Raw genomic sequence first — 20,744 nt, 5'->3', positions numbered from 1 at the left:
TGAAAGAACCACAGGTTGTAGAGAGCTTCAGGGAGAGCATTAGGGAACGATTGACAAGAATGGGGAAAAGAAATACAGTAGAAGAAGAATTGGCAGCTTTGAGAGATGAAGTGGTGAAGGCAGCAGAGGATCAAGTAGGTAATAAGACGAGGGCTAGTAGAAATCCTTGCTTAACAGAAGAGATAATGAATTTAATTGATGTAAGGAGAAAATATAAACATGCAGTAAATGAAGCAGGCAAAAAGGAATACAAAAGTCTCAAAAATGAGATCGACAGGAAGTGCAAAATGGCTAAGCAGGGATGGCTAGAGGACAAATGTAAGGATGTAGAGGCACATACCACTAGGGTTAAGTTAGATACTGCCTACAGAAAAATTAAAGAGACCTTTGGAGAAAAGAGAACGACTTGTATGAATATCAAGAGCTCAGATGGAAACCCAGTTCTAAGCAAAGAAGGGAAAGCACAAAGGTGGAAGGAGTATATAGAGGGTCTATACAAGGGCGATGTACAGGAGGACAATATTATAGAAATGGAAGAGAATGTAGATGAAGAAGAAATAGGAGATATGATACTGCATAAAGAGTTTGACAGAGCACTGAAAGACCTAAGTCAAAACAAGGCCCTGGGAGTAGACAACATTCCATTAGAACTACTGACAGCCTTGGGAGAGGCAGGCCTAACAAAACTCTACCATCTGGTGAGAAAGATGTACGAGACAGGTGAAATACCCTCAGACTTCAAGAAGAATATAATAATTCCAATCCCAAAGAAAGCAGATGTTGACAGATGTGAAAATTACCGAACTATCAATTTAATAAGCCACGACTGCAAAATACCAACATGAATTCTTTACAGACGAATGGAAAAACTGGTAGAAGCTGACCTCGGCGAAGATCAGTTTGGATTCCGTAGAAATGTTGGAACACGTGAGGCAATACTGACCCTATGAGTTATCTTAGAAAATAGATTAAGGAAGGGCAAACCTACGTTTCTAGCGTTTGTAGACTTAGAGAAAGCTTTTGACAATGTTGACTGGAAAATTCTATTTCAAATTCTGAAGGTGGCAGGGGTAAAATACAGGGACCGAAGTGCTATTTACAATTTGTACTGAAACTAGATGGCAGTTATCAAACAGAAAAGTGCTTGATATTGTTGTTGTTGTAGTCTTCAGTCCAGAGACTGGTTTGATGCAGCTCTCCATGCTACTCTATCCTGTGCAAGGTTCTTCATCTCCCAGTACCTACTGCAGAGCATGAAAGGGAATCAGTGGTTGGGAAGGGAGTGGGACAGGGTTGTAGCCTATCCCCGACGTTATTATATCTGTATATTGAGCAAGCAGTAAAGGAAACAAAAGAAAAATTCAGAGTTGGAATTAAAATCCATGGAGAAGAAATAAAAACTTTGAGGTTCGCCGATGACATTGTAATTCTGTCAGGGACAGCAAAGGACCTGGAAGAGCAGCTGAACGGAATGGACAGTGTCTTGAAAGGAGGATATAAGATGAACATCAACAGAAGCAAAACGAGGATAATGGAATGTAGTCAGATTAAATTGGGTGATGCTGCAGGAGTTAGATTAGGAAATGAGATGCTTAAAATAGTAAATGACTTCTGCTATTTGGGGAGCAGAATAACTGTTGATGGTCGAAGTTGAGAGGATATAAAATGTAGACTGGCCACGGCAAGGAAAGCATTTATGAAGAAGAGAAATTTGTTAACAACAAGTATAGATTTAAGTGTCAGGAAGTCGTTTCTGAAAGTATTTGTATGGAGTGTAGCCATGTATGGAAGTGAAACATGGACAATAAATAGTTTGGACAAGAAGAGAATAGAAGCTTTCGAAATGTGGTGCTACAGAAGAATGCTGAAGATTAGATGGGTAGATCACGTAACTAATGAGGACGTACTGAATAGAATTGGAGAGAAGAGAAATTTATGGCACAACTTGACTAGAAGAAGGGATAGGTTGGTAGGGCATATTCTGAGGCATCAAGGGATCACCAATTTAGTATTGGAGGGCAGCGTGGAGGGTAAAAATCGTAGAGGGAGACCAAGAGATGAATACACTAAACAGATTCAGAAGGATGTAGGTTGCAGTAGGTACTGGGAGATGAAGAACCTTGCACAGGATAGAGTAGCATGGAGAGCTGCATCAAACCAGTCTCTGGACTGAAGACTACAACAACAATATCAAGCACTTTTCTGTTTGAAAATTGTCAGAGGACCTTCTTCCCTACAGATACACAATGTCAGAGCAACACCTTTTGTCACAGAACTGTAAGCATGATGGCCAACAGCTGCTAGAGAGATCTTAATGATTTCTTTCAGTTTGCTAGGAAACTTCTGGAGATATCTGACAAAACATTTGGAGAAACGGAGCTGTTGTAGAGGGTGAGATGCTGTAAGTCACAGTGTTGCTAATGTCCATCTAGAATCATTTTGCCATATAATCTTGCAGTGACCATTAATTCCAGCTTAAAATGTAATGAATTTATTAAACATTATAACATAAAGTATACAAAACAACACAATGGCACAAGAAGCCAGATTAATTTGATAAATGAATAATGTTTAAACACCTGAGAAATGTGATGTCCCACAGAAATTTGAGTCTATGATCAGCAGATAAACTCTGTTATTAAGTAAACAAATAAGCAAGTACATTCACTGTCTTACCTGGGAATACAGTTTCTTATCAGAGTCATGTTACATCACTCTCACACTTTCGCCCATTAGACATGTAGAATACATTTTTGTTGTGTTGCACACATTTGTTCCTGTAGTATGCAAATTGCTTGTCTACAGACATGGGTTCCCACTCCCAAAAATATCGTTATTGTACTCATCACCTTCTATGCATCCCAGCAGTCTGTAAGGGGGATACTGAATTGTGATACATGTCACGAGTATCTGACATCCAATGCTAGATGAAGGCCTCCTAGACTTTTAAATGCATTACGAGACTTCAGCTATATGCAACGTCATTCTAGCATACTTTTAATGTCATATACCCACCTTTCATTAGGTCACTATCTCGTTCTTTTATATCTCATAGAATGCAGCAAAGAATTCCTTTGTCTATCTACCATCCACTCACTTGGCTTCATGCTCTGCCCTCCTCCATTACCCTTTCATCAATCGTAATTGCATTTTACAATCCATTAAGTACCTAGATCCCCCCCCCCCCCACATCCCTCCTCTTAATTTGCATCAAGTAATGTTCAATCCTCATTGAACAACCCTCAGTTTTTGCATGGATTTTAGGTTAAACACCCGTGTTTCATGGTCGGAAGATGAAACTGGTTATACAATCTGTTTACTTTTCTTTTCACGCACAACAGAAGCTTAATTTTTAAAAAATCCAGTTCATTTTTACTCATGTTTAGTTCCTCAAATGTCTATCCAGTTGTTATCTACAACTATCATAAATACAACAAGTGATCACTTGGTTCTATGACTTTCTTGTCAATTTGCCCTTCTTAGGATTCTGTACCTCAACTGGTAAAAATGGAACCCTTATAGGATCACACTGTTTTTTGTCCGCCTGTCTGTCTAACTATCAAAAACCCCTTTCTCAGGAACTGCCAGAGGTATCAAGCTGAAATTTATGTCACATACTAAGGCCTATGGTCCCTTAGCAGGGTAAAAGCTTGAAGCTTCCAAGTCAACACAATCACATAGTGTTGCCATTTATGTCACATGACTTAGTTACTGTAGCAAATATTCTAAAATTTTCTGTTATATCTAGTTTTCCTTAAAGAAGAGTAGCCCTATATACTACCTACATTTATCGTAAATGAACTATGTTTTCGTGTTCCCTAACAACTGTAATCAACCTCAATAGAAAACTAGTAATTTTTAACATAGGTTTTTGTGTCGTCTTAATATAAATCGTGTTTTGTGTGTTTGCTTCAATTCCTATAGGGAATTAGTAACTTTTTAGTTCAATAGATTAAATGATTATCACTTGGTTGAATTTCAAGTTTTAATACATTGCACCAGGAAAAAGGAAGCTCCATTGCGAATGCTGTTCTCTTAATATGGGATGAGTTGGTTGAAGTTAATATGCAGCTGGAAATAAACCTGACTGCTGTCAAACAATTGGCAGCTGCTGCAAACTGGTGTGCTGGAAGAGCTCCCAAGAGTCATATACCTGTGATACCAGCATCAGACCCAGGGTGTAGTACCAATCCCCCTAACCACCAAGTTTGGGGTGCTGTCTTTCACAGAAACTGAGCCAATGGAACTCACTTCACCTGATTTGGGGAAACCGGTTTTGTTCAGTGTCGAGAGGAGGCAAATACAAAACGGTAGGGGTGTATTGCTCACTGGCAGTTCAAATTTAAGAGCGAATGATGGTACCCCTCACAGAAATGGCAGGAAGGGACAGGAAAGGGCACCAGGAGCATGCAGTGTGAATGCCAAGGAGCCTCATTCAACATATTGAAGAGGCTATTCCAGCAGGCACTGAGGGAACAGGGTGAAATTAACTGCGGATTATGACCCATGTTGGAACATGGAGTCTGTACGAAGCTCACAATTTGCAGCATTGTCCGCAGAACTAATTGTGGCCCATTAGTTCGAGTGGAAGGACTGAACCAGAGGCTTCGAAGGTTCTGTGACAAGCTGGGCAACAACTTCCTCGACTTGTGCCGTAGGGCTGAGAACTGTAGGCTCACGATAAATGGGTTAGGTGTACACTAAACATCAGATGCTGCTACTCAGGCAGTTGACTCTGTGTGAAGTGCATACATGGGTTTTTAGATTAGGAAACTCTCCATCCAATTCAGGTAACAACAGCTGCAGGAAACCCAGAAGTACCAGGGTAAGATTGAAAGAAATGTCGCCCATAGGTGAGAGTATTAAAATCCTAATGCTAAACTGCTGAAGCATTTGCAACAAAGTACCAGAGTTTGAAATGCTCACAAAAAGTAGTGAAGTCCACATAATACCAGCTACAGAGAGCTGGTTGAAACCTGAAATTGATAGCAGTGAGATTTTTCAGAAAAATACATAACTGTACATAAAGAATACGCAAATGGGAAATTGAATTTCAATGTGAGCTATTTGGGCAAGACTTAGTATCAGGGTTGGTGGGCATAAAATGATAACTGGATGTAGCCAACAACTTTAGAGAAAACCTCTGTTCATTTGTACATAGTTTCCCTTGTCATAATCTTATCACTGGTGGAGCCTACAATCATCAACCAACTAACTGGGAAAATCACAGTTTTGTTAATGATAGGTGTGATAAGACATCCTGTGAAACATTTCTACATGCCATCTCTGGAAACTTCCTACAACAGATTGTTAGTAGCCCCATCATGATGGAAATATATTGGGTCTTGTGGCAACAAATAGGCCTGTAGCAGAATATTGTCAAATGATATTTGACAAATCTCAAAGAATTCTGGTCACGTGTAAAGGCTGTTAGTGACACCAAACTTAGGTCCAGTCCTTAGTGAATGACACAGGAACCAAAATTGAGGGTAGCAAAGCAAATGCTGAAATGCTTAACTCCATTTTCAAATGTTCCTATACAAAGTAAAACTCAGCAGAATTGCCCAAATTTAATTTTTATACCACTGAAAAGGTGAATAAACTAAGCACTATTATCAGTGATATTGAGAAAAAGCTCCACTGAACAAAGCTCCAGGGGCTGATGGAATCCCTACCAAATTATATACTGAATTTGCAGCTGAGTTAGCCCCTCTTCTAACTATATCTTAGATCCCCAGTTCTTGGAAAAAGCACAGGTCACACCCATCTACAAGAAGGGTAGCAGAAATGATCCACAAAACAACCATCCAATATCCTTGACATCGATTTGCTATAGAATCTTAGATCATATTCTGAGCTCAATCATAATGAGGTATCTTGAACAGAAAGTCCTTCTCAATACCAACCAGAATGTAGTATGGAAACATCCATCATGGGAAACCCAACTCCCATCATTCACATGACATCCTGAAACCTTTGGATCATGGCAATCAGGTAGAAGCAGTACTTCTCGATTTCCAAAAAGCAGTTGATTCAGTACCACACATATGCTTATTGTCAAAAGTAAGATCATATTGCTTATCAAGTGAAATTTGTGACTGAATTGAGGACTTTTTGGTAGGGAGGATGCAGCATGTTATCTTCGGTGGAGGGTCATCGTCAGATGTAGAAGTAACTTCAGGTGAGCCCCAGGGTAATGTGTTAGGAGCCTTGCTGTTCACGTTGTATATTAATGGCATGGGAGATGATGATAATAGTAACTTAAGATTTTTTTTACAGGTGATGCAGTTATCTATAATCAAGCACTATCCGTGAGGAGCTGCATAAATATTCAGTCAGATCTTGATAAAATTTCAAAGTGGTGCACACTGGGAACTTGCTTTAAATGTTTGGCTATGTAAAACTGTGCACTTCACAAAACCAGAAAATGTAGTATCTTTTAACATCAATGAGTCACTGCTGGAATTGGCCAACCCATAAAAATACCTGGGTGTCACACTTTGCACGGACATGAAATGGAATGATCTCATAGGCTCAGTCGTGGGTAAAACATGAGATAGACTTAAGTTTATTGCTGGAATACTGGGGAAGTGCAATCAGTCTACGAAGGAGATTGCTCACAAATCCCTTGTGCAACCAGTTCCAGAAAATTTATCAAGTGTGTGGGACTCGTACCAAAGAGGACTAACAGTGGATGTTGCAATATACAGAGAAGGGCAGCACAAATGGTCATAGGTTTGTTTGATCTGGGGGAGAGTGTCACAAAGATACGGAAGGCACTGAACTGGAAGTCTTTTGAAGACAGAGGTAAACTATACCGAGAAAGTCTATTAACAAAGTTTCAAAAATTGTCTTTAAATGATGATTCTAGGAATGTACTACAACTTATTGTTCACAATATTACTCACATTGGCATCGTGAGGATAAGATTACAATAATTACAGCACGCATTAGGGCATTCAAACAAGCATTCTTCTCACTCTCCATACGTGAATGGAATGGGAAGAAACCCTAATAATTGGTACCATGGGATGTACCCTCTTGCTATGCCTCTCATGGTGGTTTGCAGAGTATAGACGCATGTATTTTGATACTCCCAAATTCATTCATCAAAACCTATAAGGTACTTCCCGTTGACATAGAATCATGAGATTTGGCAAGAAACTAAGTTTCACAGTAGAACCAAAGGCAAAAATCTCAACATTTATAATTTGTAATTAAATCACATGGGGGGGAATCACTTTTTGTCATTCATAATGCAGCTGTTTTGTCTGTCAGGTCATTAAGGGTAGACGTATCAAGTTGAAATTTATGTCACGTAACTAAGATCTAAGGTCTCTTGGCAGTGTAATAAATGTAAGCTTTTAAGTCAACGCAATCAAAAGGTACTGCCATTTATGTCACATATTTTGACTTTTGCAAACTCGCTCATCAAAACCTATAGGGTACTTCCTTTTGGCCTAGAATCATAAAATTTGCCCAAGAAGCAAGGATTCACACAACAAGTGCAGCAAATATATGAAAGTTGTTGATTTGTAATTATCTCAAACAGAAAAAGAATTGTCATTTATTATCTGACTGTGTATGTTTGTCCATTTGGTTAATGGATAGGAATGGGTGAACGTGTTGCTGGTGTAAAAGTAATTGGAATAAAAAAATATGGCCATTTATTTCACATATTTTGTTAGCTGCAAACTCACTCATTACAACTTATATAGTCATGAAATTTGGAAAGAAGCAATGTTTCACAGTAGAAGTAAATGAAAAAATCATGAAATTGAAAATTTGTAATTATATCACAAACTTAAAATTAATACATTCACAAAAGTCTTGAAATTCCTGGTACCAATATCTTATTAGTATCAAAGTCAATAACAGGCAAAATCATTGAGATTCTCGATTCTCAAGGCTGGTTGAACTGTCTATACAAATAATTAAGTCTGTAGGGAACCCTCTACGTGTAAGTCCTATTAGCACTTGCCCAACCCCCCCCCCCCCCCCCCCCCCACAATAGGTCAGGTATACATAATTTTAGTCTTATTATAACTAACTTTCAAGGTGATTTTCAAACTTCCTCCATTAAGCTCTTGCTTTTGTTTTCTGTCTGTACCAGATGCAGACAGTACACTATCACTATCAGAATTAAAGTGGTTCAGATATGATCCATTAACAAAGTATTCCTTCTTTGCTTTCATAGTTTAAAGGTCTGAAACTTTCTATAGGGCTGCTACTAATACACTGAGGTGACAGAAGTCATGAAATACCACCTAATATCATATTGCACCTCCTTTTGCCAAGCATAGTGCAACAACTTGACATGGCATGGACTCAACAAGTTATTGGGAGTCCCTTGCAGAAATAATGATCTATGCTGCCTGTGTAGCCATCCATAATTGCAAAATGTTGCCAGTGCAGGATTTTATACATGGTCTGACCTCTTGATTATGTTCCATAAATGTTCGATGGAATTCATAATGGGCAACCTGGGAGGCCAAATTGTTCGCTTTAACTGTCCAGAATGTTCTTCAAGCCAATAGTGAACAATTGTGTCCTGGTAACATGGCACATTGTCATCTTAAAAATTCCATCATTGTCTGAGAGCACGACATCCATGAATGGCTGCAAATGGTCTCCAAGCAGCCAAATGTAACCATTTTTAGTTGATGATTGGTTCCATTCCATGTAAACAAAGCTCACACTATATGAGGCCACCACCAGCTTGCACAGAGCCTCTTTGCCAACTTGGATCCACGGCTTTATGGTATCTGTGTCATGCTTGAAGCCTACTATCAGCTCTTACCAAATGAAATTGAACTCACCGAACCAGGCCACAGTTTTCCAGTTGCCAGTGTCCAACTAATATGGTCACAATCCCAGGAGAAGCATTGCAGTTGATGTCGTGCTGTTAGCAAAGGGACTTGCATCAGTAATTGGTTGCTGCCATAGCCCATTAATTACTAATTACACAGCACTGTCCTAAGGGATATGTTCATCATACATCCCACATTGATTTCTGCATTTATATCACACAGGGTTGCTTGTCTGTTAGCACTGACAAATCCATGCAAACGCCATTGCTCTCTGTCGTTAAGTGAAGGCCATTGGCCATTGCGTTGTTCACAGTGAGAGGTAATGCCTGAAATCTGGTATTCTCAGCACACTTTTGACACTGTGGATCTCAGAATATTGACTTCCCTAACAAGTTCCAAAATAAAATGTCCCATGCATCTAGCTCCAACAACCATTCCACGTTCAAAGTCATGCGGTCATAATCATATCAGTAGCCTGTTCACATGATTCAGCCAAATACAAATGACAGAGCCACCACTGCACTACGCTTTCACACCCTTTGTTCGCAATACTGCTGCCATCTGTATACGTGCATATTGCTATCCCATATATTTTGTCAGATCAGTGTATGATGGGACTAAATAATGTGATAAACAAAGGAAAAGGAAACAAAGAAAGATAAAGAAGTTACAAACCTCCCTATGGTGTCTCAGGAGAGCATGTTCCCAGGTATACTAGAGAAGTAATTGTTTCGAAAGGAGAATTGTGGAGTAGATCACAAGATACTGTGACTTTCTGAAGATGATTTACGCAGAAAATGATGGCAGATACAGAAATCTCTTACAAAAGGAGGGGGTGTGGGGAGGGGAGGTGGCAGATGATTAGTGTTTAACATCTTGTCAACACTGATCTCATTAGAGATGGAGCATGAGCTTGCACTAGACAAGCACTCAACAGTAAATCTGCAACAGTTCTTTCAAAAAAATCTTCCTCAGAATCACCTTAAGTGGTGTAAGGAAATAGTACCATAACTAATGTGCCATCTTGCAGCTATTGGGCATCAGAATGCTATCTACACTAATTATTAATTAAATTAGAGCCTTGTATATAGTAACAAGCAACACCCACTCTGGCCTTGATGATGGCGATGATCCATCATGGTGTGGACTCCACTATACACCAAAACCACTGGGAAAACATCCTGATCCACAACTGCTCAAACGTGTCCCACAGCTCATGCAGATTTGTCCGAGTTGGTCCAAGGTACAATGGCATCCCGTATGTGCTCAGTAGGACTGAAGTTTGTTGACCTTGTGGGCCACACAAGGACCTTCACATGTTCTCAAACCATTTTGGCACAGTTTAAAAAAAAGATGAAGTTGAGGTGATTAGAGATGGAAAGAGATAAGATTAGAATTTTATGTCGCACTGACTATGAGATCATTAAAGATGAAGCAGAAACTCACATAAAGATGGATGGGAGAGGAAATTGGTTGATTTGGGGGAGGAGACCAACCAGTGAAGTCATCGGTCCCATCAGATTAGGAAAGGATGGGAAAGGAAGTCGGCCATGCCCTTTCAAGCACAGGTCACACCCATCTACAAGAAGGGTAGCAGAAAAGATCCACAAAACAACCATCCCGACATTTGCCAGAAGCGGTTTAGGGAAATCATGGAAAACCTAAATCAGGATGGCCAGATGTAGGTTTGAAACATCATCCTCCCAAATGCAAGTCCAGTGTGCTGCCCACTGTGATACCTCACTCAGTATTAGACATCAAGCAAGAGAATGGGCAATGGTACGATGGGTAAGTAAATTGGTTGTGCCCTCTCAAACAAATCATCCTGACGTTTACCTTAAACAAGGAGCAATGGTATAGTGAATTCTGTTTCCAATGGTAGAGGCCACATGTGCTGTGTAGTAGGTGAAAAAACAGGTGCACATGATGTGAGTCATCTGCCAGTTATAGCTGGTGGTAGACATATCAAATGTCAACATCCTCCACATGAGGATATCTAGACTACCTTCCTCAACAGTGGCCTGTTGACAACTAAGATGCATCATGTAGTTTGGTATGTACTCATACCCTAAAATCAGCATGTATCAGTGTCTGTTTTGACTCATCGGTCTAAAAACATAGTGAAAAACTGAAATGTATTGTACACCACAAAGTAACATAACTAGTAAGCACAAACACAAAATATTCAGCTTGTACAAACTAACAATATGATACTGTTTTGCCTCTCACCTCAACATGCCAATGCTTTCCCAAAGCAGTGACAACACGTTCCTCTATTGGACGACGACATGCTCCACATATAGGAATACCCATTTTATCATGGCATCGCAGGCAATACAGTTCATTCTGAAGGCAAAAAAAAGTTTCAAATATAATGAAATGCATCTTAAATTGTAAAATTTTAAAAACCTTGGCCTGCCAGAGAGATAGAATTAATGTAAATGAAATTTTGTTTTTGTTATATTGGTTATTGTGTTATAATGTAAGTCAAGATCTGCCACACATTTTAAGTTATACAATTTCTAAAGGAGCGGAGGAGCATGTGTCTCATTAAAACAGATTAGATCCAATACCAAAGAGCCACAAAATTCTTTGCTTTAGACTGCTGGACTCAACAGAAATTCACCCAAAGTTAGGAAAGTTTTATAAAAGAGTCTTTTCCTTCATTTTCAGCAGTTAAGAAATGGGCATCTGAATGCAAATTTACCATAAGTGGAAAAAAAGAGTATAGTACATTCTGCATGAGTGATTAACTTTGAAAAAGTTTTATGTAAAATAGGTGCCACTTTTATTGAATACTGACCAAAAGCAAATGTAATTTTGGGATCATTTTAAAAAGATTCCAATTGATTTTTTATGCTAATATGTCACTGTGGATATTTTTGGGGCAAACACTGCATGCTAGAAACAAAACAAGGATTTCATTTTGTTTATTCATCAAAATATAATACAGTATCATATGTCAAATAAATACATAATTTGATACCATAAAGACTACTCAATACAATTTAAAGGATTGAGACCTATTTCAATACATAAAGGGAGCATTAACAATGTTATGAAATGGAGGAACCGGAAACAGCTGGTGTGTGCGTGAGGCATGCTTGCAGGCGTGAATGTGTGGGTGTTTTCATTTTTGAAGACATCACTGGACAAAAGTCATTGTGTAACAGTCTTTTGCTGTGCCTGTCTGCAACTCAAATGTGTCGTCTTTACTGCGAGTAGCAATCTATCCCGTTAATAAGATTGTTAATATTCTAACCAGGACCTTACAATGTTTAAAGTTAATATTAAACAGTGTAAGGCACAATGCAGAACAGGCATACAATTAGAAACTTCCCGGTAGATTAAAACTGTGTGCCGAACTGGGACTCAAACCTGAGACCTTTGCCTTTCGCAGGCAAGTGCTGGTGGAAGTTAAGCTGTGAGAGTGGGCCGTGAGTCTTACTTGGATAGCACAGCTGGTAGAGCACTTGCCCAGAGAAAGCAAAGGTTCCATATTTCAGTCCTGGTCTGGCATTTTATTTGCTAAATAATTTCATATCAGTTACACACTGTGCTGGTTGAGGGTTTTCCCGGTGCTGCATCTGCTTGATAGGTTCCCGGGAATTATGCCGGATAATATTGTAAAAACCGCACAATATTATCTGGTGTAATTCCTGGGAACCTATCAAGCAGTTACACACTGCTGTAGAGTGAAAATTCTTTGTGGAAATTACACACTTTGCTTTAGTAACAATACCAGAAAACCAAAAGAAAACAAAACATATGAGACTATCCTTCCTGGAGTTTCCATTCTTTGGTTTTTGCGTAACATATGAGAGAGAGAACAGAAGAAAGAATTATTGGAGGATTACAAAACATTAATGTTTTAAGACATAACATTACAGCCTTCCCTTTTTTATTTTTATTTTTTTCAACAACTCTTTATGGAATTTTACTTGAGTAATCGTTCACATCACTCAAGTATTTTAGCATGACATATTTGCAAACCAGATAATTGTTCTTAAATGTTGGTGAATAACACAATTTTTTAAAAAAATGCTTTATATCAATGCTAAACTAATTTCAGGCTATCATGCCCTTCTTCAGACGGCTAACACTTCCTATCACATTAATATTTACATCAGCACCATGTCATTTACTCCTGCATTACACAAGAATATTTGGATACTTATATGTTGTATTGATAATAAAAACATGTACACTGCAACAGCTTATACATTGTCCTGAAACAAGGGTACAAGGCAAGAGAAATATATTTATCAGAACAAATATTTGAGTGGAGGACCTTTTTGTTATTATTCCTACAGACTGTTTTTGTACAACGAAAACTGTTTTGAGATTTGTTTCACCCTGCTCTCACAATTGGATTACACATAATTATAGAGTGGAAATATGAAAAATGAGCATCTCTGGCTCATTCAACGTGGCTTATGTTTGTGATTAAATGTAAAGCAAAACAAAATGAGTTCAATTTACTTGAGAGATATAGAACATGGATCTTCCAATATCCAGATGCAAACCCAAGAATGCAGTGGTAGCTCTCTGTTTTGTGATTATTAATACTTACAAGTTTTTAATAACAATTTTTTTCAGAACCAAATGAAACTGCTTTTTGAAAGATTTGCAGCCAGCAAATTTAAGTCAAACTTCAAAACTCTGCCTGCAATGTCTGGCAAATGCTGACTTCCAACAAAAAATGTAATTTGTGAACTACAGGAAAAATTTTTATTTGTGTATTAAAGCAAAAAATGTGATTTGTGCACTATTACCAAGGACCCTAATGTCATTAACATAAATATGAAATATGAACAGTCCTCAAACACAGTCTCATTGGATGTCCATTAAGAGGTTGGCTGTTTGAAGTGAATTTAATTCTGTGATTCTTATATTTACTACCTCCCCTCTCCTCCTCTCCACTCCCACCTTCTAAAGCAACGGTTGAAATCCATAAATCTGAAGAATACACTAGGGCCCAATAGGATAACTATCTGATTCTGTGCCTAGTTGTTGGAAGAAAGTGCAAATCACATACATGTGTAAAAAGAGTAACAGTTGTGATAAGTTTGTTTTCAAATCTTAGAACATATCTGGAGACCAAACGTAATGTGCTACCTTGAACAGAATGACCTCCTTCATGCCCATCAGCATGGATTCTGTAGATATTGATCTTCTGGAACACAATTCGTGCTTTTCTCACACAATGTTCTGAAAGTCATTAACTAAGGTGGTCAGAGAGATGCAGTATTTGTGACTTCTGAAAAGCATTTAACTCAATACCATGAACAATTCTTAATGAGAGAATAATCATATGGGAAATTAAACAAAATTTGCAACCGAAATGAGAATTTTTTGGCATGGAGGAAGTAGCATATATTTTAGATGGAGAATAAACGAGAGATGTGGAATTAACTTCAGACATCATTCAGGAAAGTGTCTTGAGACGCTTGCTGTTCACACTGTATATTAATGATCTGGCAGACAATCTTAATAATAACCTCACATTTTTCAGCAGATGATGCAGTTACCCATAATGAAGTAACCCCTGAAAAGCATCTGCACAAATATTCAATCATATCTTAGCAACTTGCTTTAAATGTTCGAAAAAATAGTATTCTATGACTGCAATATCAATGAATTACAATTACGATCAGATAACTCAGACCAATGCCTAGGTGTAATAATTTTTGTAGGCTCAGTCATAGCTGAAGCAGGTTGCAGACTTCAGTGCACTGGTTGAATACTAAAAAACACATTCAGTGTACAAAGGAGGTTGCTTACAAAACACTTGTGAAACCCATCCTAAGATATTGTGATGCATGCAATCCATAACATACAGGGTTAATGTGAAATTTTGACTGTGTACAAAAAGAGCAAGAAGAACAGTCACAGATTTATTTGTCCCATGGGAGAGTGTCACAAAGATGCTGCGAATCTTAACTGAGAGATGATTTGGAGACAGATGTTAACTATTTCAGGAAAGCCTACTTGCAAAACTTCAGTAAGTAACTTTCGAAGTTAGAAATCGGAATGCTCTGCTCCCGTAGTCTGGAATCGCTCTCCCCAATCTCCATACATGAAAGGAATGGGGAACAGCCATAATAATATGTGGTATAGTGGGAGCTCCCTCCAATATGCATTTCACAGTGGTTTGCAGAGTGTAGAGGAAGAAAAATACACTAATTTTGTCTAATTTACCCAATATGATATTGCACTGCATTGGATAATATGCTTTTGGTAAGTTAAAATTTATTCCAATACTGCTTTTCTCTGGTCCAGTCCACTCACAAATTTCTTCTATGAGCAGGATCATAGCTCTGTCTGCTTTCCTACCTTTACAGAAGCCATTTCAAAATTCTATGACTACAGTATCGATGAGTGGAGAAGGTTCAGACTTTCCAAAAAAATTGATACTATGTTTTTCATGACAGTTTCTATCGTATGAGAAGGCTGGCAGTTATAATATGAGTCTCTAGCTACTCATTTTCAGAGCAGTATTTTTAACACACCTTCTATGAAAACATATTTATAAAATGTGATAGAGGTTTAGAAATTGTACTAGTACATTCAGTTAGGATAGAAAATGATAACACATATAAGCCAGATAACATTTTACTTATCAGTGATTTTACTGCTCTCAGAAAGTCTCTGAGATTCAAAATCAGCAACACTGATCTTCCCTACAGTTCATTTGCTGAGTTTTTGTTTGATTAGGTTTGTTGGTGTGTTCATGTAATAGTCATTTATATACTCATCTAAATTCAAGTTCTTGATGGTCTCTTAAGATTATGCATTCTTCATCTTCCACATGGCTATGGATTTTACTCTTTTTTGCACTTTTGATTACTCTACCATAGTATTTAAACTTTGCTTTCATAGTCACTTATGTGTAACAAAGATAAGAGATACCATAGCATCCTCTCCCATTTTTAATTAATCTACTCAAGACATTACGTCTGCAGAAGTAAGATGTAAATTATCTATACTAGCCATTTTGAAATGAAAAATGAATTACACTTATTTTGCAGGCATGTATAAAATCTTATTTGTAAACATAATACAGTTCACAAAAAAAAACCACATTTACAAATGTAGTGCATCGTTGCACAGTCCTGCCCAATTTATGCTCTGTTTCCAAGCTGTTATGAACTTACCATTTCGTTTGCAGTAAATCCTGGTCGACTTCTCACTTCCCGTGCATCAGAATTAAGTTCCGTGCCACAAGCGGCACAGTTGAAATGGTATGGATGATAGACTTCCCCACGGAAACGAAGAGGTTTATCATCAATCAAACCACTATGATACAAGGGAGGAAAAGAAACAGTAAGTAAGAAATACTGAAATAAATTTCAGTTAATTTGTAAAGAGGCATTAATCCACCACATGGATGGCCATAATATGATTGCAGTTATTAGTTTTAATTTTTAAGCAGTCAAACAAGCAGTTTTGCTGTAAATTTCAATATGCGAAAAATACAATGTTAGTGCCTCATAAGAATATATTGTGCTGGGCACACTACTGTGGATTGCTACTGAGCACATATAAGTAGCAATGATTGGCAGAGATGCTCATTTAAAAGCAGACTGTGGGAAAACACTAGCTTTCAGACAAAGTCTCTCTCTCTCATTTGTGCAGGTATAAAAAAATGTGCGTGTGTGTGTGTGTGTGTGTGTGTGTGTGTGAGAGAGAGAGAGAGAGAGAGAGAGAGAGAGAGAGAGAGAGGGGGGGGGGGCACAAGCTAGTAGGACTCTCTCTCTCTCTCTCTCTCTCTCTCTCTCTCTCTCTCTCTCTCACACACACACACACACACACACACACACACACGCACGCACGCACAGAGAGAGTGGGGGGGGGGGGGGGCACAAGCTAGTAGGACTCTCTCTCTCTCTCTCTCTCTCTCTCTCTCTCTCTCTCTCTCTCTCTCTGAGGTTTCCGTGCAAATTTAATTATATACATAGATAATTCACTCATTGCAGGAATCAAGAATCTTGATGATTTTTGCCTGTTAATTCATATCAATACTGGCAAAATATTGGTCCCAGGAATTCTAAGACTTTCAAGAATGCTTTAGCTTTACATTTAAATTTTTTGTGTAATTGTGCAGCTGTTATAATAATTCCTGAGAAAAAGAGATCTTAACAGACAGATAAGACACACAGAGAACAAATTACAAAATAAATATTTTTTTAATGACATAATTACAAATTAATGATTTTTCATTGTTTTCTTTATTTTTTCTGTAACACTTAACTTCTTGCAAATTCCATGATACTAGGTCAATGATAGAATTTCATGATTCTAGGTCAATGAGAAGTACCCCACAAGTCCTGATGAGTGGGTTTGCAAGTATCAAAATATGTGACACACATGGCCACATCTTTTGATTGCACTGACTTTAAAGCGTAAGATTTTTACACTCTTTAAAGTCAGTGCGTTCGAAAACATAAACGCATGAATATTTTGTCAGGCAGAACTACACAGCTCTGCAGCAAACGAATAACACAAACAAAACTAGGTCCAACTAAGAATGCTTGTAATCTGCCATCTGAAGATGGATTTGTAAAGAAAAATCCGAAACCGGTCATGGTCTGAAGATAATAAACCTTTTTAAACCATACATGTGGCTGGTAGCTGTTTTTTATATAAATTATAAACCTTCAATATTTCTTCTTTTACCCAAGGATTTCTACTAGCCCTCGTCTTATTACCTACTTGATCCTTTGCTGCCTTCACCACTTCATCCCTCAAAGCTATCCATTCTTCTACTACTGTATTTCTTTCCCCCATTCTTGTCAATTGTTCCCTTATGCTCTCTCTGAAACTCTGTACAACCTCTGGTTTAGTCTGTTTATCCAGGTCCCATCTCCTTAAATTCCCAGCTTTTTCCAGTTTCTTCAGTTTTAATCTACAGTTCATAATCAATAGATTGTGGTCAGAGTCCACATCTGCACCTGGAAATGTCTTACAATTTAAAACCTGGCTCCTAAATCTCTGTCTTACCATTATATAATCTATCTGAAACCTGTCAGTATCTCCAGGCTTCTTCCATGTATACAATCTTCTTTTATGATTCTTGAACCAAGTGTTAGCTACGATTAGGTTGTGCTCTGTGCAAAATTCTACCAGGCGGCTTCCTCTTTCGTTTCTTACCCCCAATCCATGTTCACCTACTACATTTCCTTCTCTCCATTTTCCTACTGACAAATTCGAGTCACCCATGACTATTAAATTTTCATCTCCCTTCACTATCTGAATAATTACTTTTATTTCATCATACATTTCTTCAATTTCTTCGTCATCTTCAGAGGTAGTTGGCATATAAACTTGTACTACTGTGGTAGGCGTGGGCTTCGTATCTATCTTGACCACAATAATGCGTTAACTATGCTGTTTGTAGTAGCTTACTCACATTCCTATTTTCCTATTCATTATTAAACCTACTCCTCCATTACCCCTATTTGATTTTGTGTTTATAACCCTGTAGTCACCTGACCAAAAGTCTTGTTCCTCCTGCCACCGAACTTCAGTAATTCCCACTATATCTAACTTTAACCTATCCATTTCCCTTTTTAAATTTTCTAACCTACCTGCCCGATTAAGGGATCTGACATTCCATGCTCCGATCCGTAGAATTCCAGTTTTCTTTCTCCTGATAACGACATCCTCTCGAGTAGTCCCCGCCCGGAGATCCGAATGGGGGACTATTTTACCTCCGGAATGTTTTACCCAAGAGGACGCCATCATCATTTAACCATACAGTAAAGCTGCATGCCCTCGGGAAAAATTACGGCCATAGTTTCCACTTGCTTTCAGCCATTCGCAGTACCAGCACAGCAAGGCAGTTTTGGTTAGTGTTACAAGGCCAGATCAGTCAATCATCCAGAATGTTTCCCATGCAACTACTGAAAAGGCTGCTGCCCCTCTTCAGGAACCACACGTTTGTCTGGCCTCTCAACAGATACCCCTCCGTTGTGGTTGCACCTATGGTACGGCTATCTGTATCGCTGAGGCACGCAAGCCTCCCCACCAACGGCAAGGTCCATGGTTCATGGGGGTAGGGCTGAAATTGGTAGCAAAAAAGAACAAAGGAATTCATCAAACAGCCATGCAAATTGAAAAGTTATTTTATTTTAATTTTGCTACCAATTTCAGCATATTTTTGCTGAAACTGGTAGCAAAAATAAAATGAAATAACTTTTCAATTTGCACGGCTGTTTGATGAATTTCTTTGTTAAATTTTTCACGTCCACAATGGATCAACAGTGTCATTCAAAACAAGTGACACTGCCTCTTGAATATTAGTGTTGTGCTTTCCACAATAATCCTATGGTAGAGTTGGTGAAAGGGACCCTACAATTGGTGCAACTTCACTGCACACGTACCTCAACCAACCACAGAACACAATTTTATATACATCTCCTTGGTAATGTCTCAGCGTTATTGCAGCTTTATAGACAACTACTTTTTTCACCTGAAGCTGTTTACGCTCGGCAGTTGAAAGCTGAAAACAGCACTGCCAGCTGTAAGTTCATCTATTGTCACTCTACAGCATATACCTGTCTCCCAGTGATTTCCACCTCTTCATGCACACGTAAGGAAGAGACTTGGTTCTCAAAGCTCTGACTCCAACAAGGAACTTCCAGATAATGTCATGGAGTGATTACAATCTCAGGTGACGGAAATTTATGCAGAGGAAATTTGTAAATGCACTAAGAAATATCACACATGATTAAATCTGAATGATGATCATGTAGAGAAATAATAATAATGTGTAGTTTTAAGAGGAACATTTGCATTAATGCGTTAATTATTGTGGAATTTTATTTTTACCTCAATGGAGGATACTTTCCAGGCAGCCATCATGAACCACACACTGTTTTCTAATAAAAACAACATGATTAAGAAACTTACTGGCATTTGTGGCATACATATTTTCCCAATCCAACTGCTTTGGCTTTAGCATTACATTCGTGGCAGAGAGCACGTCCCTGATTGCGTATAAAGCCTAAGTCTGCCAATTCTTTGTCACACATCTCACAACGAAAACATCGAGGATGCCAGTTAGCATTCATTGCTTTAATTACACGTCCAATGACGAATTCACCTGGAGAACATTCAGGTAAAACAATGACAGGATTACACATTATTTACTATTCTATAACAATAATTTGAAGTAAGTTACATCACAATAAAAGAGGAGCAAATATTTTAGGAAAAAGCAAATTTACTATTTAAAAACCTACAAAGGACAAAAAACAGTAACTTTCATTATGCAGTTTTGTCTTATATGAATATTATATTCATTAATTTAAATGAAATGACAATAAAAGTCTTTCAGTGAGTTCACTAATGTTCTCCGCCCTTCTCCAATTACTAAGTTACTACGAGGCCAGTACAGCAACAAAAAATGTGATATTTACATTAGCTTTGTTAAAGCAGCATTTCCACAATCATGTATGTACAGAGTGAAGGCACCACCTGAGCAGTGGTTCCTCATACTCAAACTGCTTGGGTCTGACTGGCAGCTGTTCATATGGTGCCTCAAACTTGTCTTTTTTTTCCAAACTACCTAACACTGTGACTTAGCACAGAACTGATCGTGTACAACAGCCATGTACATATCCTGTGAAAGGAGAAAGAAAGATAGATGGACACAGAGTAGAGATAAAGAGATAGATAGAGAGATAGATAGGGGTACGGGAATGTGAGATTTCTTATCTTGTGTATGTCAGATCAAATCTTTGTCATTTAGTATGAAATTGTAGCATGACATTGCCAATATAACAACATATAATCTTTATTTTGTAGATTGGGATCCACATCCCATCTTGCAGAGAAATGGTTCACAAGCATAAAATATAAATAATATAAGAAACATGTGGTTTATATGCTTTCTGTAGGTATTGTAGAATAATTATAGGAATGCAAGTG

General features: G+C 38.2%; 1 protein-coding gene across 2 annotated transcripts in view; it reads right to left on the bottom strand.

The window, feature by feature from the left end:
* Positions 1 to 20,744, bottom strand: part of LOC124776750 (LIM and senescent cell antigen-like-containing domain protein 1) — a 66,021-nt gene that overhangs the window by 8,871 nt on the left and 36,406 nt on the right. For both annotated transcript variants that reach the window (XM_047251876.1, XM_047251877.1), the window contains exons 5-7: positions 19,725 to 19,917; positions 15,968 to 16,109; positions 11,040 to 11,156 (exon numbers count right to left, since the gene is read on the bottom strand). In XM_047251876.1, the coding sequence (XP_047107832.1) occupies positions 11,040 to 11,156; positions 15,968 to 16,109; positions 19,725 to 19,917 (452 nt within the window). The remainder of the gene's footprint in view (positions 1 to 11,039; positions 11,157 to 15,967; positions 16,110 to 19,724; positions 19,918 to 20,744) is intronic.

The sequence above is a fragment of the Schistocerca piceifrons genome, chromosome 2 (assembly GCF_021461385.2).
Source record: "Schistocerca piceifrons isolate TAMUIC-IGC-003096 chromosome 2, iqSchPice1.1, whole genome shotgun sequence".
NCBI classification, from domain to species: Eukaryota; Metazoa; Arthropoda; class Insecta; order Orthoptera; family Acrididae; genus Schistocerca; species Schistocerca piceifrons.
This window is presented reverse-complemented; position numbering and strand designations above follow the sequence as displayed.